The sequence below is a fragment of the Lepisma saccharinum genome, chromosome 16 (assembly GCF_977018435.1).
Source record: "Lepisma saccharinum chromosome 16, izLepSacc3.1, whole genome shotgun sequence".
Taxonomy (NCBI): domain Eukaryota; kingdom Metazoa; phylum Arthropoda; class Insecta; order Zygentoma; family Lepismatidae; genus Lepisma; species Lepisma saccharinum.
The window spans coordinates 50970232-50993492 of record NC_139244.1 but is presented as its reverse complement, the minus strand read 5'-3'; the positions used below and the strand labels follow the sequence as shown (position 1 = coordinate 50993492).

At 37.4% G+C, this 23261-nt stretch overlaps 1 protein-coding gene across 1 annotated transcript in view; it reads right to left on the bottom strand.

Annotated features, from left to right (window-relative positions):
* Positions 1-23261, bottom strand: part of LOC146000580 (uncharacterized) — a 212177-nt gene that overhangs the window by 79429 nt on the left and 109487 nt on the right. Inside the window, exon 2 of the mRNA XM_083138330.1 lies at positions 2951-3147. Coding sequence (XP_082994456.1) covers positions 2951-3147 — 197 coding nt within the window. The remainder of the gene's footprint in view (positions 1-2950; positions 3148-23261) is intronic.

Genomic DNA, 23261 nt, shown 5'->3' with positions numbered 1-23261 from the left:
TGAAGCCATGAAACAAAATTGGCCGCCACTTTTACACAAACTCGTGTAAGAAAAAAGGAAAAATGATGCCTGTTTTAAACTATCCTTTCATAAGGGTTACAACAGCAAAAAATTAAGCCCTACGATGCCAGGGGTCCCGGGTTCGAATCCCGGCCTAGGCATTGGTGTTTGTGAGTGTCCATTCATCAATTTCATCATATCATCACTCAAATTATCCAAAAGTGGCACAAAAAGCGAAGAAAAATAAAGCAAATCAATCAAGCAAAAAATTATAATTGTTAAAAAAATTATCAAGCAACCAATTAATTTTATTTCGGACCATTTGAAACAGATTGACTTCAGGTTTTTTTTTTTCGAATCTTTGGTTCCAGTAGACAAACGGATGTACAGTGTATGCACTAGGTATATCTTTTGGTATACTAACTCATATCTTTGTATCTATATTAACTTCTGAATAATCGTTTAGAATTTACTGGATTAGATTTTAATGGGTCGATCGATTTATTTACGAGTTAATAATTCACTGTTCCTTGATTCAGCTATACATCATATGTGTAGTTTGATCAGTTAGGATGATACAGTAGCTTCAAAAACTTATCGATTTTGGATTACTTTACTGCCACATACAGACAGATTGGCGAATCGAAATAATTTATGGTGCTTTAAAGTAGTATTAGGCAGGTCGTCAATTTAAAAAAGAAATCAAATTTCCTAATTTCCGAGATATTGACAGGCCATTTTAGATCGATTGTTTTCTCTCCCGGCCAGACGGGTATTGCGATAAGTTGAAATATCTTGCGTTGAGCTATCAGTTCAACAAAATGTGTCTTTCTGAAAAATAGTTATGAAACTTGATTTATTTATAACCATTCAGAAATAAAGGGAAGGTTTAAACTTTCAACAGACCAACGATAGTAAAATAGTAATATCCATAGACAGTTAATAATAATAGTAATAAATATGGTTTGATTTCCGTGATTTGTATAATTGTTACTAATTATTATTACTACTACTACTACTACTTCCTTTCAAACAATTTCATTGTGTATATCAATGTGCACATATTAATAACATTAGTATTATTCATTATATTTATTGAAGGAGTGCATTTCCATTTATATTTTAAAATTTGGAAAAATGTACCATATTATATCTGTTTTCACTATTTGTGACTACATACTATTAAAGGGTCAGGGGAAAGAAACAGGTAAAATGAAATGTTAATTGCAAAACGTTACTCGACATGTAAAAAAAGTTACATAAAACATATTCTTGAATGAATTGAAATGTCAAATGTATGAAATGAAAGAAAATGTGTTATAAATGCCAGCACACTATCAACATGGGAGGAAATGACTCCACCACCTCGCTTACAATTGAAAATTGTCTTGCCTGTTTTTCTCCCCTGGCCCTTCAACTAATTATGGCCAATAACAGTATATCTTTGACATACGAAATTCAGAAACGTCCTTAGGTTATGACGAAAATAAAATTATTGTAATGGAAGGATATATGATCATGCGTCATAAATAAACCATAAATATGTTTTTCAAAACACTTTCAAGTAATAGAATGAAATGATTAATTATCGATTTCATTATGTATAAAATGCAAAATTAAACCCTCCCCTTTTACATAGTTATAAATAAACACCTCTTATTCATTTCTACAGGAGAGGGATGAATCCGGTATCGCTCTGTTTAGTTAGTTACGTAATTTTTTCTAAATTCAATGTTGCAATGCCAATTCAATCTCAAGTGCAACTGTTATGTGGAATTACATCAGGCAATTATTTCTTGGCGTGATATTTACGTTGCAAGTGCTGTTGTTTGTAAGTCTACATTATGCACAGATAAGATAATCGGGACTGGACCAACATTTTAAACTGATATCAGAACCACTATGTGCTCCCAGCGTCTATCCAACCCGGCATCCATCGACTACTTGGTGGTTCTATTACATATAGGGTGAACAACTTTCGGCCATGAATTTAAGGAATTGAAGGAAGATTTCCAAATTTCGGTATTGAATGTAAGGGAAATTTAGTCGTGACAAATTTTGCTAATTTTAATGGCATGGATAATATCAACCAAATTATTAATTTATACAGGGTGACACAGAGAAGTGTACTCATTTTTGAATTGACAGTATACCGTTGATGTGACACCAAACTTTATACCTGAGGTTTGAATAGGTGTGGAAAGTAATGCCATTTGTGTTACGTAGAAGAAATCACATCTGGAAGGTGATGTCCATCTTCCATAATGCAGTTTCCCTGAATGTCTCCTGAGTGATCTGCTGCACCTCCCCACGAATAGCTGTCTTCATTTCATCTAATGAACGGGGTTTGTCGACGTAAACTCGCTTCCTTTAATACCTCCACAGAAAGAAGTCGCACATACTCAGGTCGGGAGATCGGCGAGGCCAAGGCACATCTCTAAACCTAGAAATCAAATGACCAGGAAACAATCCCCGTAGGATGTTCATAATATATCTGGCGGTGTGAGCTGTAGCCCCATCTTGTTGGAACCACTGACACAATAAGTAAATAAATAAATGTAAAATAAATGGCAATAGATCACACACATTATACAACAAAAATAGTATAGTTTGGTGTACATACAATTAACTGTGTAATGTTCATTCAAAAATGAGTACACTTCCCTGTGTCACCCTGTATTTTATATACTCGGCAGATCAATTCTACATGCTTCTTAGTCCTGACCTAATGTATGTGTGACGCTTTAGAACCAAACTTTTTGTCAATCTCTTGTTCAAATTCCAATGCAATTTCGCGATATTGGTTGTTAATGAAATATACTGCTGAAATAGAATGTAAATAGGGGAACCGGGAGGATCCCAAAAAATATCTCTAATACGGGAATTACCAGGAAATACGTAAGAAACATTATATCGCATATAGACCATGTTAGTATTAAATCTATCTCACCTTAACCATCGCAGGCAACCCCGCTGTGTCTGTTGAGAAAAATAAGAATACTTCGTTTCCCTTTGAGGGTGTTCCAGATATTTTAGTAGAACGAACATAATTTAGCAGGTTACTCTGAGGTTCTTTATAACTTAAAGCGATCCTTTCTACCAATAATCTTTCCTGAAGATTTTGAATCAATTTGATAATCTCAGATCCTAAAATAAAAGACAAAGTTGCATTACACTATGATATTTATGATGCAAACCGTATAAATTAATATATACAATTCTGAAAAAATATAAATATTCTGACCAAGGCAGTAATTTATTTTATTAAAAACATAAACTAAACATAACGTTTCAACCTTCTAGCAAGGTCTTCATCAGACTCTGTATCAAGTACAAAAGTAACAAGATACACAAAAATGGCATTATAACACATTCTATATGAAAGTAATTATATTTAGCCTTTTAGGTGAAAGTACAGTTGGAAAGTGAAAGCCACCTGTTAGAAAGTTCCTAACAACTTTCTAATAGTCTGGAGGGAGTAAAGTTTGTGTATATATAATGCCCTTTTTGTGTATCTTGTTACTTTTGTACTTGATACAGTCTGATGAAGACCTTGCTAGAAGGTTGAAACGTTACGTTTAGTTTATGTTTTTAATAAAATAAATTACTGCCTTGGTCAGTATATTTATATTTTTTCATAATCATGGAAACAAAGCTTCATGGTGTTATATACAATTCTATTTTATTTGAGTGCTATTTTCTTAACCTCTGGCAAGTTTGTATATTTCATTTTGTGTCTATCTTGCTATTAATTTTATAGCTCACTATAGCTTGATAAAAACAAACTTCGTGCAAATGAAGCAAGAAGTATATTTTTCGTCTGTGTCGTTTCAACAGTACACAGAGGAAAGTAAATCCGCAACCTCCGCGGTGCGGGAGGCGCACGGGCTTTGGGGGTGCAGTAAGAATAATAAATTAAGAATAACCGATAGTTCACAAAAGTTTTCCTTTCGGCGTTAAAATATATTTTCTAATATTTTTTTATGCTCCTACAACTGGAAACAGAAAATGTTAATCACCAGCAAAGTAGAAAGTGAATTACGTGATGACAAGGAGACCTTCATTAGATGAATAGTTCAAGTCACTGATTACGTCGCCGAAGGGTAGACGACTGGCAAGAAAATGCACTTTCCTACCGTGCTTTAGATATTCTAGTAAATCAAGCAAACACTAGATTTCAGAGTATGAAAGAAATCAAAGAAAGCTTCACCTTTTTAAGCCTCATAGCCCTAACAGAACACACCGACAGACAGTGGAATCTGGGAGATCAGGCACGTATCCAGAGGGGGGGCTTAGGGGGCTCGAGCCCCCCCCCCCGAAAGTTTTAGGTTTATACTAGATAAAATGAGTGGTGTGGTGTGGTGTGGTGTGAAATAAAATAATGTGACAATAATTTAAGGAAAGAAATAATTATCGAGGCAAGACGGAGAATGTTCCGTAACCCTGTTATTGATAATAGCACGTATCCAAGATGGGGCACAGGGGGCTCGACCCTCTCCCCAGCAGTTTACGTTACATAAAATTAGGTTTTTGGCTTCTTGAATAATGTGAAAATAATGTAAGGAGAGAAATAATTATCGAGGCATGACGGAGCATGTTTTATACCCCTGTTATTGTTAATAGCACGTATCCAAGGTGGGGATGTGGTGGCTCGAGCCCCCTCTCAGGAAATTTTTCAATTTACACGAGATAAAATTAGATTTTTGGCGTCTTGAATAATGTGAAGATATTAAATTTATAAATCTGAGAGAAATAATTATCGAGACAAGACTGAGAGCGTTCTATAACCTTATTATTGTTAATAGCACGTATCCAAGGTGGGAATCAGAACGCTCGAGCCCCCTTCAGGATTTTTTCTGTTTACACTAGATAAAATTAGGATTTTGGCTTCTTGAATAATGTGATGATAATTTGGGAGAAATAATTATCGAGACAAGACGGAGAATGTTCTACAACCCTGTTATTGTTAATAGCACGTATCCAAGGTGGGGTGCTCGAGCCCCCCCCCCCCAGGAAATTTTCTATTTTACACTAGATAAAATTAGGTTTTTGGCTTTTTGAATAATGTGACGATGATTTAAAGAGAGAGAAAATTATCGAGGCAAGACGGAGAATGTTCTATAACCCTGTTATTGATAATATTGCACGTAAACTTTTCTTACGCTTTCGGTGTTGTCGCAGCGCACTTGAGTACTATATAGAGACTTGTCAGCATTTGGAAGCTGCACAACAAAGGTAGCGCCACACGTAGGGCGATTCGTTGTAATTTCTAATCTCTGGAAGGCGGGAGAGGGTACGTTCTTGAATGAGAGAAGGAGTCAACTACTGGCAATATTAACGAATCGTTTTATTTGCGGAACGTTCTAGAATATAATGAGGATATAAATACGCGGATTCAATTTTTCGGTTGATCTGTACAAAGAATGGGTTAATGAGATTTCAGAGGTAAGACAATTCATACAGTCGATTGGTGATCAGATCAGTCAGAGTCCGCTGGTTGCTTTATAAGATATAGTGATTCGAAAATTAAGACATTGACGACAGCAGAACCTCCGAGACCTCAGTGTAGTGCTAGTTCGGTTTGAGGGCCGAAGAGATCAAGGCCTCTCTCTGTGTCTCTCTCTCTAAAGTGAATATTTCAGCAGTACCGGATATTGGAGTGGTTTATTAAAACAGAAATCAGCTGCATAGATCAACTGAAAATCAAAGTTTTGGGTGATGATTTAGTTTTGCCAGAACTAAATTTCGTATATGCAGTCCGAGAATTTCATGGTAAAGAAAAACAACTTTTGTTCAAGCCTACTGGGTTCGAAACACATTCAAACACTTAACTACCATAAAGAGACAGCCGAAAATTTTATGAATGTCAAGAAGAGAAAGCAAGAAGATGTTGCATATGTAGACATTTTAGGCGGAAATTGCAGGCTCTACCAGGACCCAAATCAGGGTTCTACCAACTGAGCCATCCTTGACTTCAACCGATTTTTCGTTAAAATGTCTACATAGTACATGTCCTGTGTATATCAAATCGTAAAGTGTAGCCTGTATAGTGAACAAGCACAGAAAATATAGGAGAGAGAAGAAAACTGAGGAGCATTCCCACCGCTTGAGGAGAATTTTTTCTGTGGTCAACAAGAGCTACTACTTCGCTTCGAGTTGACAATGACAGTGGCCTAATAAGGGAGATTTCACACCGTGTCACCTGAAGATTAGGTTTGTGTGGCCTTTTGTGTCGCTATGGTGCGAAACGTTGCTGTTGATTGGCACATTCCAAGTGACATGTATTGCGTGTCCCTTCAGTCTGAAACCTTCCTAAGTCTTGAAAATCCAAGTCACAAGGATGGAAAATTAGGGCCTTGTTCATGTTAGGCGTGAAGGCAGGCAGACGACAGCACCCTAAAGGATCATATCCAAACCCGCAGGAAGAACGCATCTTACTTCAATCTCCAATACGGAATGATGAAAACTTCTGGTGAGTTGATTTTATAAAATGTGTCCGAGTTAAAGAGAGGCAGGCGTGCCCAGGATTTTCGGAAGGGAGAGGGGTTACGCATACTATTTTTGGTGGTCAGTCCTGATTTTGCCATTTTTTCCCTGTCTTTGACGTTCGTCTTTTTTTTTTTTTTTTAAAAAAAAAAAAAAGGAATACTGGGTAAAAGGGGGTTATGACCTCACCAACCCTCCCTTGGGCACGTCACTGGAGATAAATAAGTAAGCATTTGATCATACTGGGAGACGAAACATTAGATGTGTTGGGAACGGAAGGGTTTTCACTGTGCATTAATTGTTTCGTTATCCACCTGTATTCGAGTAGACTTCCCTTGTTTCGTGTCGATATATGACAAGACAGCGGAAGCTGTGACAGGAATTTTTGAACACTTGTGAGTGCTAAGGCCTGAATCTGAACAATTTCCTGGGTTTTGGCTTTTATACGAGCTGCAAACATGGGAGGACAAGACAAGTTAGTGGTGTTCAGGCTCGAATCAGAGAGAAATACTCGAGAACTGTCTGCGTCCAGTTCACAACCCACAGTTTGAATCTCGCGTTGTCGAGTGAATTGTCCATCCCGTGCATGTGTAACAGCTTCGTAAAAACACTCAAAGACACCATAGATGTTTTTATGCCAGGTGAGAAGAAATGGACAAACACACATACTGAGATGGTTCCGGCACACAATGTTAATGCATGGAAACAGAGGAGTCGAGTGGTAAAAAATGTTCCGATTTCACGTTCTGATTAAAATGACATGACAGCCTTACAGTGGCAACGATTTAAGGGATAGTTGTTCCCCATTTTTTATTTTCTTGCCTCAACATTACGGCCTCTTGTCTACCAAGAGAAAGTAAACTTTCTTTGCAACATCCTCCGCACCCTCCCCCCCCCCCGTCTTGGAACCCAATTGCCACCACTGGTCTTGAACATACAATTGTGAGGTTCTTACTATACTCCTTAAAAAAATGGTGTTGAGCCCCCCCCGAAAGGAATTCCTGGATACGTGCCTGTGGGAGATATATGAAAAAATTGCGATTTCACTGTATATAAGTAAATTGTTTGTTTTCGGGATGTAGTGCCAACTGAAATCAAAAGAACAAGCATGTCGAACATCAGCAAAGTTGTAAAATTCCTCTTGATAGAAAACAACATTCTGGCTATAGCTAACTACTATAGTATTTAGCATTCCTGGCGTTTGCATTACTTACATGCTGTATTTGGCCCTACCTGTGAGGTCTTGATCAGCTGAGAGGTCGTTTTCCAAGTTAAAATTGATCAAAAATTACTTGAGAATCACAATGGCAAGGGTGAAATTGATTGAACTGGTGCTGTTAAGCATCAATACCGATCGTGCTCGAAAACTGAACTTAACCAAACTAGCACAAGAATTTGCTTCCATCAAAAAACGCAAGGACTAGTAATGGGAATTGAACAATATCATAATTTTGTAGTAAAAGTGTATTTTCATATACGTATATGAATGAACCTTTCGTACTAGTTTATACATTGATGCACATTACATGTATGTATTTTCATATTTGTATATACCTAATATAAATGTAGGTGGGAATTAATATTTTAGAAAGGTAAGCTTTTACGTTTAGTTACGCTACTGAGTAAATGCATAATTTGAAACCAACAAATGCATGATGTCTGTATACCTCAGGCCAAATGTTTAAGTGCATCATCGAGAAAGATGCAGGAAGGTGCATAAAAAACGTATCGACTGATGCATTAAAGTGCATCTCGACAGAAAGAAATACTGACTTGCATCATATGATGCATATTGATGTTACATTTACGATATACAAAAGTGCATCAAATTGGAAACCTGATTCTTCGCAAAGGCCATAAAACACACTTTAGTGCATCAATAAATATGATGCATTTAGCTTTCTGTGTGTACTCACGATGCGTTATAAGGATTGTAATGACTGCCTACCGGTAGAAATAGGAGCCACCACATCATGGAGGCAACAGTGCCTCCAGAAACCAGTTTGGCAACAAAACAAAACAAATCAAAAATTAAATCCACGGCTAGCTACACATACAACCTCAACTGGCTCCTTGTAACACACACATGTGCAAGTGAAACTTAATATGAGTAGGTAAATCGAGATGCAAACACAATCATTATTATTTCCATAATTTTAATTTATATTAGTTTGGCTGACTGATGCATGAAACAAAACTGATCCAAGAATAAAGACCTATAAACATATTTATAAAATTTACACACACTGTCACAAACTAAATTAGCAATGAAGAGTTGAAATTATTTGGCCAATTACATAATGCATGCAGTACGCATGCTACACTACAGTTTGCACATTACCTTGTCTGCCGATGCACATTAGAAAGAAAAATATATATAAGCGCGCACTGAGTTCATCGTTGGGGCCCAGTCTTATGATGTGATCCTGATGTCACGTTTGTAGAGATATGGATGGAGGGGGGGGGGGGTAATAGATGAAATGATAGCGGTCCTTCAGTATAGCAGCTAGGACCACTGGTGGGTTCTTTGGTCGTCTCCGGTTCAGTCCATTTCAGCGCGCTTGATTACTGTATAAGCTGTTCTGCAGGCATCTTAACGTTGGACTCGCCGTACTTTGACGGTGCTTCAACACTTGCCCGTTCACGCTTGCGAGCGTCAACAAATCAGCACTGCACACAGTTCGTACTTGGCGCTGTTTTAACACTTGCACGTTCACACGCCCGAGCGTCAACAGATCCGCACTGCTCTCATATGCGTACAAGGCAAAGAATCAAAGAACTTTTCGAGAGCGACAACTTCGCCTCCTTACTTCTTCACCGTTAAAACTTAGACTGTCCGTCCCAGGACTCTCCACACTCCTGGAAACACTATTTTGCACTATCGTGCTTCCCTGACCAATCAGGAGTTTGCACTTTCTTCTCCATTATGCACTACTGACGCACTCTTGACAATGAACATGCAGGGTGTGTGACCTTGCAAGTTTACAGCGTTATATATATATATATATATATATATATATATATATATATATATATATATATATATATATATATATATATCACCCTTTTACTAAAGTGGACAGAAATATGCCTAGGTTCGAAATTTATGAAGGTAAATAGTTCTCCTTTGAGCTTAATTCTGAAGTTTACACGCAAGGGATGTTTTCGAAATGGTGACAGGCTTGTAAATATTCGAGAGACAAATATATGGTCGCACAGATGGACAGAGAAAAGGCTTGACGTGAGAATGTCTGAAAATATGGTGCGACTCGAATCGGAAGAGAACCCCCCTAGAATGGAGAGTGTGGAGCCATCTAAGATGGAAGAAAATCACTAGATTTAGAAAGCTGAAAGAGGAAAAGACAAAGTGATACCTTTACATACTTATACCGGTGAAATTTTGACATGCCTGGCAACACTGACGTCCAGACGCGTATTTCGTTGAGGAGACCTAGCTCTATTGTTACATTTTTTTCAGCTTTCTAGCCTGGCTCCTGAATTCTGTCCCTCGGCCGTGAAAGTCGCATGGTGGTAAATTCACATACTGTGACAGCACCATGCTGTGCGAAGGAGGTGGTCAAAAATAGGTGTGACGTCCATGACAGTTCCCACGAACCACGCTAACTTTCGAAAATAAGAAAAAAATAAAAAAAAAAACCCTTGGGGTGGACGCTGGGAAAAGTCCATCACAGGATAAATAGTTTTAACCTAATTATTCTGCACCCAAGTAACAATATTTTACATATCACTTGAAAGAACCTACGAGGGAAGAGTGAAATGTTTTGAGCCTCACAGGGAACGGGTGTTTGAGCTACAGTTTCTCATTATGATTTCTCTACATAATCACATAATCTCTATAATCACCCCCAGATCAATGCACTTATGCATTCTGTGCTGCAATTTGTTTACAGTCATCTGGTAGAATGATTTGTCCTGAGTCTCACACCACTGAATGACCGCCTTTGTCCGTGTGGAAGTTAAGTCCTCGAAGTGATTTCTTCATAGCAGGGAAAAGATGAAAATCTGACGGGGCCAGGTCGGGGAAATAAGGTGGATGGGGAAGTGCGGTGAAGCCACACTCGACCAAAGCAGCCTGTGCAGTGAGGCCTTTCCGACAGAGGTACCGAATCACGGCCCTGTCTGCCACTCTCTTCTCTGACACTTCATTCATTTTCAACCTGACAAAGAAACAGAAGAAAATGTTCGCACAGATTGTCCTGGGACAGGTTATATACTTTGTCCCTGGAATCTGTGGAGCCGCGGATAACAGTAGAGAAGGGGAGAAAGCAAGTGGGTGGAAGCGTAAGTGTGGTGAATGTAAGGGGTGACCCTATCCGAACCAAATGTCAACTTCCGTTCCACGTCGTATATCATAGACTGCATTTTGCAGACTAGCGAGGCTCTGGCGCCTGGACTCACGGCCAGTATAATTCTCTGTAGGGCTCGTGTTGTGTAGTTCCTATATTTTTGTGATTGTCCCTTCATCCTCATCTTCGCGATTAGCAAAAGTGGCAGAAAATGCAAGTAAAATACTTAATCAAAATAAAAATATAATTAGAAATCGAACAATGTTTAAAATGCGAATGCACGATTATTATTTGGGATCAATCGGAACTTGAGCCTTCTTAATTTTCAGAGAGTCAACGCACTTGTTTTGACCATCTCTTATAAACCCATGGATAATGACAACTATAAATAAGATAAAATGCATCTGTTTAATATTTAAAGAAGTACTCGCCTTCATTCCAAGGAAGTGTGTGTACGATAACGAAGTTTCTCATCTGCCACACCCGCCTCAGAGATATCATCAATTGCAGGAGGTCCTCTCTCAGATTTGCTACCTCGGACACTCCCGCAGGGGAACCAGCTAAGTTCATAGTCAACAAGGACAGATGCAGCAGGATCGGTGAGGTTATAGACTGCTTCATGCCTTCATAGAACATTTACCAATCTATAAAGAGAAGATGTATAACTAAGTCATTTTAAACATCAGCAAAAATATTCTCGAGCTTTCGAGTACTGAGGGAGAAATACATGAATGGTAAAGGTTGGGTAATACTGAACCGTGTAATCTTTATTCGTCTCTTTACTGATTAAATCAAAGGTTAGGGAGATTGATGTGAAGAAAATTAACAAGGATGATAAAGATTGACTTGATCTTGCCCAAGATACGAAACAAACGGAAGCTGGGATAACACGTATGTAGACAGCGCAATTAGCCACTAACGTATGCGAACGTTGGTTCGTCTTGTTATATTAAGAATTACTTAGATTCACAGTCATGAACAACATACATTATGGATTGAAATTGTCTGAACTTCAATTTACGTACATTAGAAACAAATGAATGTTGAGAATTTAGTGTGATAGATTCACAGTCTAAATCAACATAACTTCCCACACAATATGACTTCCCATCAAGTGTTGACATATTCAAAATATAGCCCGCCTTTCGGTCTTCCATCAGAGAAAACACTTGTAAATAATATAGCCATCTTTCCTTATTTTTGTTAATATTTTCTTAATTCGTCTTTTAATTGTTGACAATTTCAGCCTAAAATGGCAATTCGTGCTATATCTGGAATTTTCTCAATAAATATTTAATAAATAAATGGACATTTATCAGAAACCTTAGAGTTTATATATGTCGGAGATAGAGTTGCAAAAAAGCCGGAAATTTTGGCTTTTTTTACTTTTACCAATTACAGCTAACCTATTTCACTTTAAGTTACTGTTAAGAGTTTACAGCTTTGAAATGACGTATTTTACAACTAGCTAAAATAAATGTACATGTAGCAGTTAAGAGACAGATATTAGCCAATCCCAGTGGACACATATTGCATCATGGTTCAGATACAATTTTAACCCTAGCTTACCGGGGAGGGCCTTGCAGGCCCAAAACTTCATTATTTATATTTTACAGAGACTACAACTGTTTGAAAATAAATTACAATCGTTTCCTACGATGTTCCCAATATTTCTTTATTACTTTTCTTCATAAAAACATAAATGTGATGTAATTAGGAGGTAAAATGCACTTGGTGGGCATATCAGGCGCCATCTTTGAATGTGTCTCATTCGAGAAACTCGTGCCACTGAGAGTGTACAATTGGTTGGTTATGATGGTAATTATTGTAATTATCATATTTAATAAACACCTGCACTTCTGCAAACTAAAAAAACAATAATAAAAATAATTATGGACTTTCTGAAATTTAGTGATTGATAAAATATATGTGAGACACTCAGGAAATAATTGGTTATTATTTTTTTATTAATGATAGTAATATTTGTAATTATTATAATTAATAAATAACTGTACATATATAATCAGCAAAGGAAGCAGTGATTCAATAATAAAATGGTTTCTTGAAATTTAGTGATAAAGCAAAGTGTGGCCTGTGAGTCGCCCCTGGTATGTAAGTTTCTCGTACGGCGCAGGCAAGCTAGAGTTAAAACTAAAGGTGAAGTCCCATTGAGCACATCTGACCATGAAATTGACTTAAAATAGGTTTTTACATGCTTGTGTCACAATTTAAATATTGATGTCATAAAATACGAAACAAATGTTAGTATCAAAATATTTGATGTTTCGGGACAATTATAAATCTTTACTGTTCACAACACATGTGCAGAAGTATACGTATTACGTGAATGTGTGTTTATATCCTGTTTAACGGAGCTTTGAGTCGCAAGCGACACGTGGCTCTTGGAAACCAACCTCAAATGCAACCTTTCGGACCGAAGCAACATAAGCTGAAAGTGTCGCTTGTCACTTGGCGTGTACCGTTTTCTCAGGGAACTTTCAGACCGAGACAACAAGTGACATGTGTCACTTGGACGCAGTAATCCATTCAACCTTTTGAACTGAAGTGCGACAATGAGCTAGACATGTCACTTACATGTTGCTGGGACTATACTGTTTTCTCAATGGCATGCATCGGTCTGTTTTTCTTACATGCACGGTGAATGTTTTCCTTTATACTGAAGAAATCTGTGTCGCTTGTCATCTGTGACTTCAGCCTGAAAGCTCCTTCAATGGCACACATCCTGTCGCCTCGGTCTTGTTTGTGCAGACGTTGTGGATGCTTGTTTACAGACTGAAGGTACCCATGTCACTTGTCACTTCAATGTGACCCACTCCTCCCGCACTGTCATGCGTTGCTTCGGTCTGATTATTCTCTATACTTAACAAGATTGTTAGCTACTTCATCAAAGATTAAATTTCATTTAACCTGTAAATCATAGAGAAGAATTTGCAAGTACTCTTGATGGAAAAGGCCTGCTTTTTGATAGAATGTTCCTTTTATAATCATGAATGGGTCTCTCGAGTGGAATAAAATAATTCTGTAGCCTTATAATAAGAAGGAGTCTGAGGTTCAATCCTCAGTGGAAGCAGAGTGCCTCTGGATCTCATTTCATACTGTAGGTTTACGCCAGATCATTACTATTATCATTATTTTGCCATTTGTGGCCAGTCTTATTTGCTTCTACTTCAGTTTTAGTGCCAGTGTTTTTCAACCGCCGGGCCGCAAAAGTTCCGTTGCACCCAGGGGTTGACGACAAATTTAAAACTAATTTTATATTTGGCAGCAAATGTATACATATTTGAATTATGATTATGCCATACTTGATATATTAATATTAATTAACATTGTACATTAATTCCCATATAAACTATAAAGATCACAAATGTATTTATATGAGTGAAATTGTTGAAATCAGATCACCGATTTATAAGAAATAAATTTAATGGGCTGTGGTTTCACAAAGGTTGAGAACCACTGCAACAAGCAGCCAAACTACATCACTAGTTGCTCCGTGACCAGGTTTAGCGGTCATTTAACCAAATTATACAAGATGTACTGAAAAGCCACAATACAAATATATATTACTGAACACAAAATTTAATGCAAAGAGATTTGATACTAGATTTTCAAAAGGTAGAGCAGTATTTCCTTTTTTGGTTCATGTAGTACGTGTTCGTATAACAAATTCAAGCATTGAAAAACATATCATACTATTAGGGACTATTAAAAACACATACAGAACTACCCTAGTTATGTGAATATGTTTATACAACATAGATATATTTAATAAGCCTACCGAAATATGAAGATAACACTAAAAAATAACCGCCCATTCAAAAAAGCCAGCTTTCTTGAAAACACTGTTTTTGTCTTGCTACGAATTTCATATTATAAATTGTATTTTATATTAAGAAATTAGTGTCTGTTTTACAGTAGGGAGAAAAACGAAAATCATGGAACAGTAAAAATACTGCCAACTCCTGTTTTTTCATTGATTTGAGACACTCTTGTGAAGAAAACCGAAAAAATCCCACCCAAAAAAGTCGCGGAAAAAAACTCCTGTTTCTTTCCGACCACTTCCAACTCTAGTCGAAGAGTTGTTTGACACAATACTAGGTGATCCGTTTGAGATGTCAGAAAAGTAACCATTATAGGCAAGAGGTTTATGTACGTATTTCCGAGCAGCTTGTTGTAATATAAGCACAAAGGATGTTTCGAATGAGTGGAGGTTTAATGACTTAAGCTGCGTGGTGGCAGGAGCATGCATGAATTACTCGAAAATTTTGCATACCATACGAAGGGCTCGGGTATAAAACATGGTAAGTGACAAGATGCAGGTTTTGAGATATTGAAAGTTGATGTTCCAAAAAATTCTAATTTACAAATTAAAATAAATTTCTAAATTATTTACAGCAAATATGATTTACTTGTATGTTTACTGTCATACAAACATGATATTTTATCCAAATTATTTTTTCGGTGGTGCTACATGCGATTTGTTTGGGGGTTGTTCAAGGAATTATTGTAGTTACCATGCTTTACATGGAACGATGTTATCAAAATGAGTGGGGCCTCCCCGATGGCGCAGTGGTAGCGTCGCAGCCTTGTAATCAAGGGGTCCCGGGTTCAATACCCGGTGGAGGCACAAGTGGTTCGGATCCCACTTTAAACTGTAGGTCCATTCCCGATTAGCCTTACTGTGCATAAAGTGGACTTAAAACACCACCAACTCAAAATGAGTGATCAGATACCGCTTTATTCAAGCTAACTTGTGATGTCAGTTCAATAATAATATTTTGACATTAGACTTTTTATAGCAACCATAACAATTTGTAACACAAAAATGAAAGCCTTTAATAATAATAATTTTATTCAATAAACAATAACCTGAGCTACTTGTTGTAACAAGTTTTTTGCTTTCCTATGTCTATGACTGAAATGAGATTTCATCGTTTTATTACGTTAGTATTTAAAAAAATAAGTTCTGAATGCTTGTGATAAAAAAAAACAACTTCTTTATATCTATATGGAGATCAATATTCGTAAAAAAAATAATGAGCTGTTTTTCAGCTTCACATATCTACCTCACACACACACAGAGGCTGTATTTATTATCTCAGCATGCCAAGCAGAATGCGATTCACAAGCCTCTCTTGATACAAAGCTGTGTTACGTAGACTATCCAAATTGCATACATTGGCAATATTAGATTTTTGTGATTCAATAAGCAATTTATACATAAAATACGGATGGCCTCTTTTTTTCGGAAAATTGAAAATCTGAAAATCATTTTTTCGAAAATGAAAAGTGGAAGTACGAAATTTTTTTCGAAAAGCAAAAGACGAAAAACTATTTTTTTTCGAAGAACGAAAAATGATTTTTTTTTCGAAAACCGAAAAACAAAAAAATGAAAAAAATCATTTTCGAAAATCGAAAAACATTTTTTTCAAAAAGGCCATCCCTAGGCCATCTCTACCTTCAAGATAATAATTACCAGCCCCCGTGGCGGAGTGGTTAGGAAATTGTGCTACGGCGCCAGGGGTCCCGGGTTCGAATCCCGGCTGGGCATGGACGTTTGTGAGTGCTTATTCATCAATTTAATGATATCATCACTCATATTCATCTTCGCACATGAGCCAAAAGTGACACAAGACGCCAAGTAAATTAAAGCAATGAAGACACAATTATGACCTTGTAACTTTTTGTTGTAGAGTAAGGTGGGGCAAGACTGCGCAGTTTGAGTTCATAATTTTATATTAAAGCTATGAAACTACAGACACACATGAAAAATGCAATACACATTGCACTATCCTTTGCTGACTCACAGTAAATTTCCGAAAGCTGAATGAACAATATTTCTGCATGAAACAATTACAAAACCGTGACCATGCAAATGCGCAGTCTTACCCGCACCGCGGGGTAAGACTGCGATCAAGTTGGGGTAAGAATGCGCACTTTCTACACAGAGTCACATTTGTATAAAAAGAAACACAAATCACCTAAAAAAGTTCTTCTATCATATGGGATACATTTCTCGTGGCATTCTCACAGTAGGCACAGTGAATTCCGTCCTTCACTTGGGTTAGGAATCGCTAACACAAATCACAAATAAAGGTTCCTGTTTCATACGAGGTGCAATTTTCATGCCGCCACTCGTCACATGTAGAACATTGGATCCAATCCTCTACTGGAGGATCGCTGTACTTCTCATTACAACCTGGGCAATTGTACTCTTTCTTCTGGCGTTTTCTGCTTGCTACATTGCTTCAACAATGATGTTCCGTTTCTGTTTCCCCTGAACTTTCTTCTTACTCTTCTCAGCCAAGGAGGCTTCCAAGTTAACTTTGAATGGAGATCCAGTTAACACCTGAGACTGCCTTCCCTTTCGTCGGCGGTGCTGAATATGCTCTGCACGTGGAAGTGGTGATATCTGGTTAACGGAAATGTGCCCGTATGATCCAGTATTGTTAACCCCACTTGTTGAAGGCTGCTCAAATGAAATGGAGTTGGAGCTGATACATTTGTCACAGTAGAGGGAAGAAACTCGTCCTCAGTGAAGATGTCTTGATTGAATGGGCATAATTCAGTCACTTCAAAGTCCTTCATGGCATTCCCAACTGTAGCTGCCTTCCCATATTCCTTTGTAAAAATGGATGCCACTTGGAAAACTGTGATTGGGCGACCCGGATGGTTACTCTTCCACTTATCACACTCAGATGAATGAAACGACTTCAGTGGACCAAAAAATTATCTAATGGCTGGGCCTTGCAAGCCACACACTTGTGGGGTAAAATTGTGCACGTGCGCAGTCTTGCCCCGTGCTGCTTTCCTGAACAAATCACGTGATGCTGCCCAGCCATTGCACAAAGTAATGGAAACTAATACACAGGTGGGCTCGGCATTAACACAGCTTCTTCTATCCATGAAAATCGTAATATTGTATACATTCACAGTGACGTAGTACTCAAAACACGAAGTACCAAAATAAATAGCAAACACCCTCAAAATCTTTTCACTTACCTCTCTCAGCACAACGAATTTCAAACGTATCTTCACCACTGTCCACAGCTAGCTACCATCTTGGACGAAGTAACGGTGGCGCAGTGGTGCCAACTGTGTGTGATTTTCACCTCGAAAAACCCGTGCGCAGTCTTACCCGCCGCGCAGTCTTATCCCACCTTACTCTATTTTTCTTTAATTTGATATGCTTGTAAAGAATGCTTTCAAATGTACACAGGGCTTAAGTTTTTAATAGTTTTCACTGATATTTAGCTCTTATGGATTAAAATATTTATAATTTCGAACCAAGAAGAAGACATGTTTGCAATATCGACTATAAAATAATTTGCTTTCATCAGTCACACTTATCATAAATGCGAAAGTTAATTAAATTACAAATACGTTATTAGGTCCACCATAAAAATAGTATAACTTTTAAAATGCGCATTACAGATTTGTGAAAGAAATATTTTATATAGAAACTAAACTGTTCCAAATAATTGATATGATTCAGATCAAATTACATATTCCTTAATTGTAATACATTTTTGGCGTTGCTTGTAAGGCATGGTATCTTAAAGAAGCCTTAAATACGCATACCCAATTAAAAATTAAACGAATTTCTATGTGACTACAGTTATTTATATCTCGTAAAAGAAAAGTATGTGCTTCTCTACTAGATTCGCAGTTCACATCCTGGTACGAGAGAATTATTTAATTCGAAACTGTCATTATGAGCATTGCTGCATGTAAAAAATGGCATCTACAATAGATACCACGATTTACATGAAATAGAATGTACGTGGCCATGCACAGTTTTAGTGGCATTTTTGATTGGCAACCTCTTCATTCTCCTCATTCTTAGTCGGTGGTACATATTCCGGGTCATTATGGGAATCATATGCATTTTCTAACTCCTTCTCATCTTTGCTGTAGCCTCAATACTCGCGAACTTTCTGAGACACGTTGCAATTCAGTAACAACCGTTTCGCCGCCATCTTTGCTACTTACCATACTTTACATGAAACAACTTCTAGATACCATAACTTTCAACACGTCTAAAGTCGTTTTCACGTTCAGAAGACACAACGGCGCTTATGGAGAAACCGCACAGTGTTGCCAATACAGCGCCAGCTCAGAATGAAGGTGTTACATATTTTGTATATATAATGATAATTATATGTAATTATTAATATTAATATTATTCTGTGAACATTACAGTTCATTAGCATGTCATTTTCCCATTAGATTTAATTTAATACACAGGCACATTTAATATTCATTCGCCTTTCTCTGTAATTATTTCATAGAATAACATTGAGATATGATAATGTGTTACATATATATATAAATTCATTATTGTCTATAAATTTATGTGTACGTTGGCAGGGACGGCGACAGGGGTGGGCACGGGTGGGCAAGCGCCCACCCAAAATTTCCTGTGCCCACCCGATTGCCCACCCAGTCAAATTCACTAAGTACATATACTTATTCAGAGATATGTGAATGTTGCAATTAATAAGTGTATTCTGGTGTTCATTGCATGTATATTATTTATACTAGAAATGTTCACATATCATCATCCCATAAAAAGCTGATTTAACTTTGTCATTAGAAAGGAAAAGGAATTACTAGAGATCTTGAAACAAGAAAACTGTGACCAACTGAATACTTCTATGATTAGAAGCAGCTAGTGGGCTTAGGAGGCGCAAAATTATGCAGGGTATGGTCAAAATGAGATCAGGGTTTAGGTGAGCTTGAGGGCTGCCACTCCGGGCCTTCACTGGGGAAAAAAACTGCTTTGAAAAGTACCACATAATGAAAAAATTAGGTACTTGGGATGTGATGAAAAATGTAGAAATACTTATAACTAACCACCTCATGTAGCTTGGCGAAAAGTTATAACTCAAACTGTGGAGGGGATTGGGGTGGGGTCTTGATGTTGTAATATCTGGGTCTTCACATATATAAATCCCGGCCTGTGTATGATTAAAATAATCTCTAAATAAACAAATAAAAACCTTAGCGTTGCTTCCTCCAGCAACACAATAAATTATTTTGACTTTTTAATTTGGTCTACATTGAAATTCCAGAAGTGTCTCTTTCTTTATTTCATTACAATTTTTATATTTATATTTTACATACCTGTCATTTTCAAATATGTACATGGTATATACAAAATAACAACTTTTTATGCGTCCTACTAATAAATTCTAATAAGAAGCAATTACAATAGTCACTACAATACCGAGGTATATTAATTTTGATGTAACAGTTATGTGGGTTTGGAAAAAGCAACAGAATTATTGAATTGATAATGGGTGGCTAATTCTATTTAGAAATCCTAGTGTCACACATAAATTTTGCCTATCAGTTACGGAATCATGCGATTTATCTTGTGATTAACTTACGTAGAATTACAAGAAGAAGTGCTTGGAAGGAAAGCTTTGTTTTGAGGGCGTCAGAACTAATCAATCACGATGAGAATGGGTTAAACTTTTGAAGCATCAGAGGTTCAGCGGAAAAGATCAACAGAATCTGTAGATGCAGATGAAGTAAAGAAAACAGGTGTCACTAAGTATCCATTAGAAAATTTTGTTTGTTTGTTTATAAATCCACTTTTATGCTCAGATAGGCTAATCGGGACTGAACCTACAGTTTAAAGTGGAGTCCGAACCAGTGTGTATTGTGCTTCCACCAGGGGAGGGGGCAGTAGAAACTGGAACCTCTTCATTAAAAGAGGAGAAAAAATATACAGAAAGAACTCACAGGGAACGTGTTACTTTATCACCATAAAAGATGCGTTCATTTAAAAGGGTGTATTGCCAGAGACAAATATTTTAGACTTTCGGAAAACAACATTATTGTTCACTGAGTTAGCTGCCTTGATCCAATAATGAAACACTGTGAAATTGAAACTACCACCTCAATTTTCGAAGGGGTATGAACTAATGAAACTCCACTCTTGGAAGAGTAAGTTGTTGCTGATTCGACTGATTTGTTCTATGAGAAGTCATTTTTCTGCTATTTTGCTAATGGCGACGATGAGGTTCAATGGTGATTAGGTGAAAGTGACGAAAGGGGGGGGGGCAAATACACACAGACACTGAAAATACAACCTCCCCATAAATTATTATTTTGACTTTGGTTCCAGGCGCCAGAGACTCGTTCGCCTGCAAGATTAAAGTTTCCAGGGTAAACTGTGCAGGATAGAGGTTGATATTTGAGCGCTTTCGAAAAGGTCCTGCCATACAACCCAAGTCGTCTGTGAAAAAGAGATGAATTTCCGGGTATGGGGATCAAATTCGATTAATTCCTTGTGTCCAAAATCACATTCTACAAAATGTGAACTATTTGTTACCTCAGTGTATGGGTTCATCTAAGCATACGTGTGTTACTTCTCAGGCCTGAGTAACGGAGACTTTCTTCAGAAAACTAATTACAACTTAGCTAACATATTTTGCAATGTTACTTGATTATTACTTTTGGGCGATATTTTGTCAAAATAGCCTTTCATAAACCTGGGGATACTTTATGCAGAATGAATATATAATTGGTTTTTCCGTGTGTGTGTGTGTGTTTACATTCCCAATAAGACATCAATTTTAAATTGTAAAAATCTTGTAAGCCAAGAAAAGTGATCATTAACCCCAAGTTTCAGTCAAAAACTCATATGATGAAAATAATATGATCAGGAACATGCATTTAAGTTACGAAAAAGTAATTTAATCCTTCACCTTTGTCTACCATCACAATTTCTATCACTGTCGCCTAATATATAAAGTGGAGTAGGTATGTGCCTTGTATTTTTGCACTTAGAAGAACAAAATGTGACGCAACCAATTCACATTTATTTGACTACATTGACATGAAGGAAGGAATGTGTTTAGAATGTATGACTGCGCGCACACAAACACTTACCTTGAAATAATTGTGTACATCGGAGACAAAGAAGTGGAACAAGATGCGAGAATAGATTAGAAAAGAAAGAGGGAAGACACCAAACACACACATACATGTGATGTGTGTGTGCATGGCAGTTAAGAGAAACATTTGAAGAATGGAACGAGAGAAAGTGAAAGGGAGAAAGAGATAACAAGCTGAGAAAGAAAGATATAAGAAAGCATTATGGATTAAAACAGAAAAGATGAAAAATAAAGAGAAAAGAAGTAAAGGGAAATCGGGAGTGTAAGAGAGAAGGGGATACATATGCACGAATGTTGTACATATATGGGTCTTACATACATACAAGTATATACCTATACATATATGGCCTTACATTTATACCTGCCCACCCTAATATATCAGTATACAGCTTCTGCCCACCCGGTCAAAAATTTCTGGCGCCGTCCCTGTACGTTGGAAACGGAAAAGTGATCTTCATTGAGTATTAATGTCGACAGTAATGTAAAGAAAAGGAACGTGTATTTGCGACAGCACTAATGTTGCTCACAACAGCAGCATTGGAAATAATTGTCAATTATTAAATTAAAGTAATTCAATTCTATTATAACAAACTGCATGAAGTTAATATTTTTACTGAATGGAAATAAAATAACAACTCGAAAACTTGGTGGTGATTAGCCGGAATGCTGCGGTGAGTCGGCTAAAGATGGCCAGACAACGTCTCCTTACTTCGCGCGCGGTTCGGGTTAAAAAGAAACTCCAAATGCATGGAAGTAATATTTCTGGGAACCTTTGAGTGGTTATAAAAAATAATTTCATTATTTTCTCCACAACAGTAGACCCAGTGGCCGGGTTCTAAGCCCTCATTTGAGGCTCGAATCATCATTTGAGGCTCAGTGTTGCCAACTCACCCCACGAAAATTTCACCAACTGATATTTCGAAGCCTTTTATGATGTATATTTTGAGGACAGAGTTGGCAACACTGTGTTCTTGTAGCCTTTTATGATGTATATTTTGAGGACAGAGTTGGCAACACTGTGTTATTGTAGCCTTTTATGATGTATATTTTGAGGACAGAGTTGGCAACACTGTGTTATTGTAGCCTTTTATGATGTATATTTTGAGGACAGAGTTGGCAACACTGTGTTATTGTAGCCTTTTATGATGTATATTTTGAGGACAGAGTTGGCAACACTGTGTTACTGTAGCCTTTTATGAGGGGGGTTTATGGCCCTCTGTTTATGTCTGGCAACACTGCCGTGTGACAGTGTTGTTGGGTTCACTGTAAACTTTCAAAGGACCTGAGGGGCCCATGTACTCTGTTTGGCAATACTGTTGGGGGCACAGAGTTGGCAACACTGAGGGCTACTGTAGCCTTTTATGAGGGGGGTTTATTGCCCCCCTGTTTATGTCTGGCAACACTGCCGTAGATTTGACAGTGTTGTCAACCGGGGTTCACTGTAAATTTTTATTAAAGGACCTGAGGGGCCCATGTACCCTGTTTGGCAATACTGTTGGGGGCACAGAGTTGGCAACACTGTGTTACTGTAGCCTTTTAT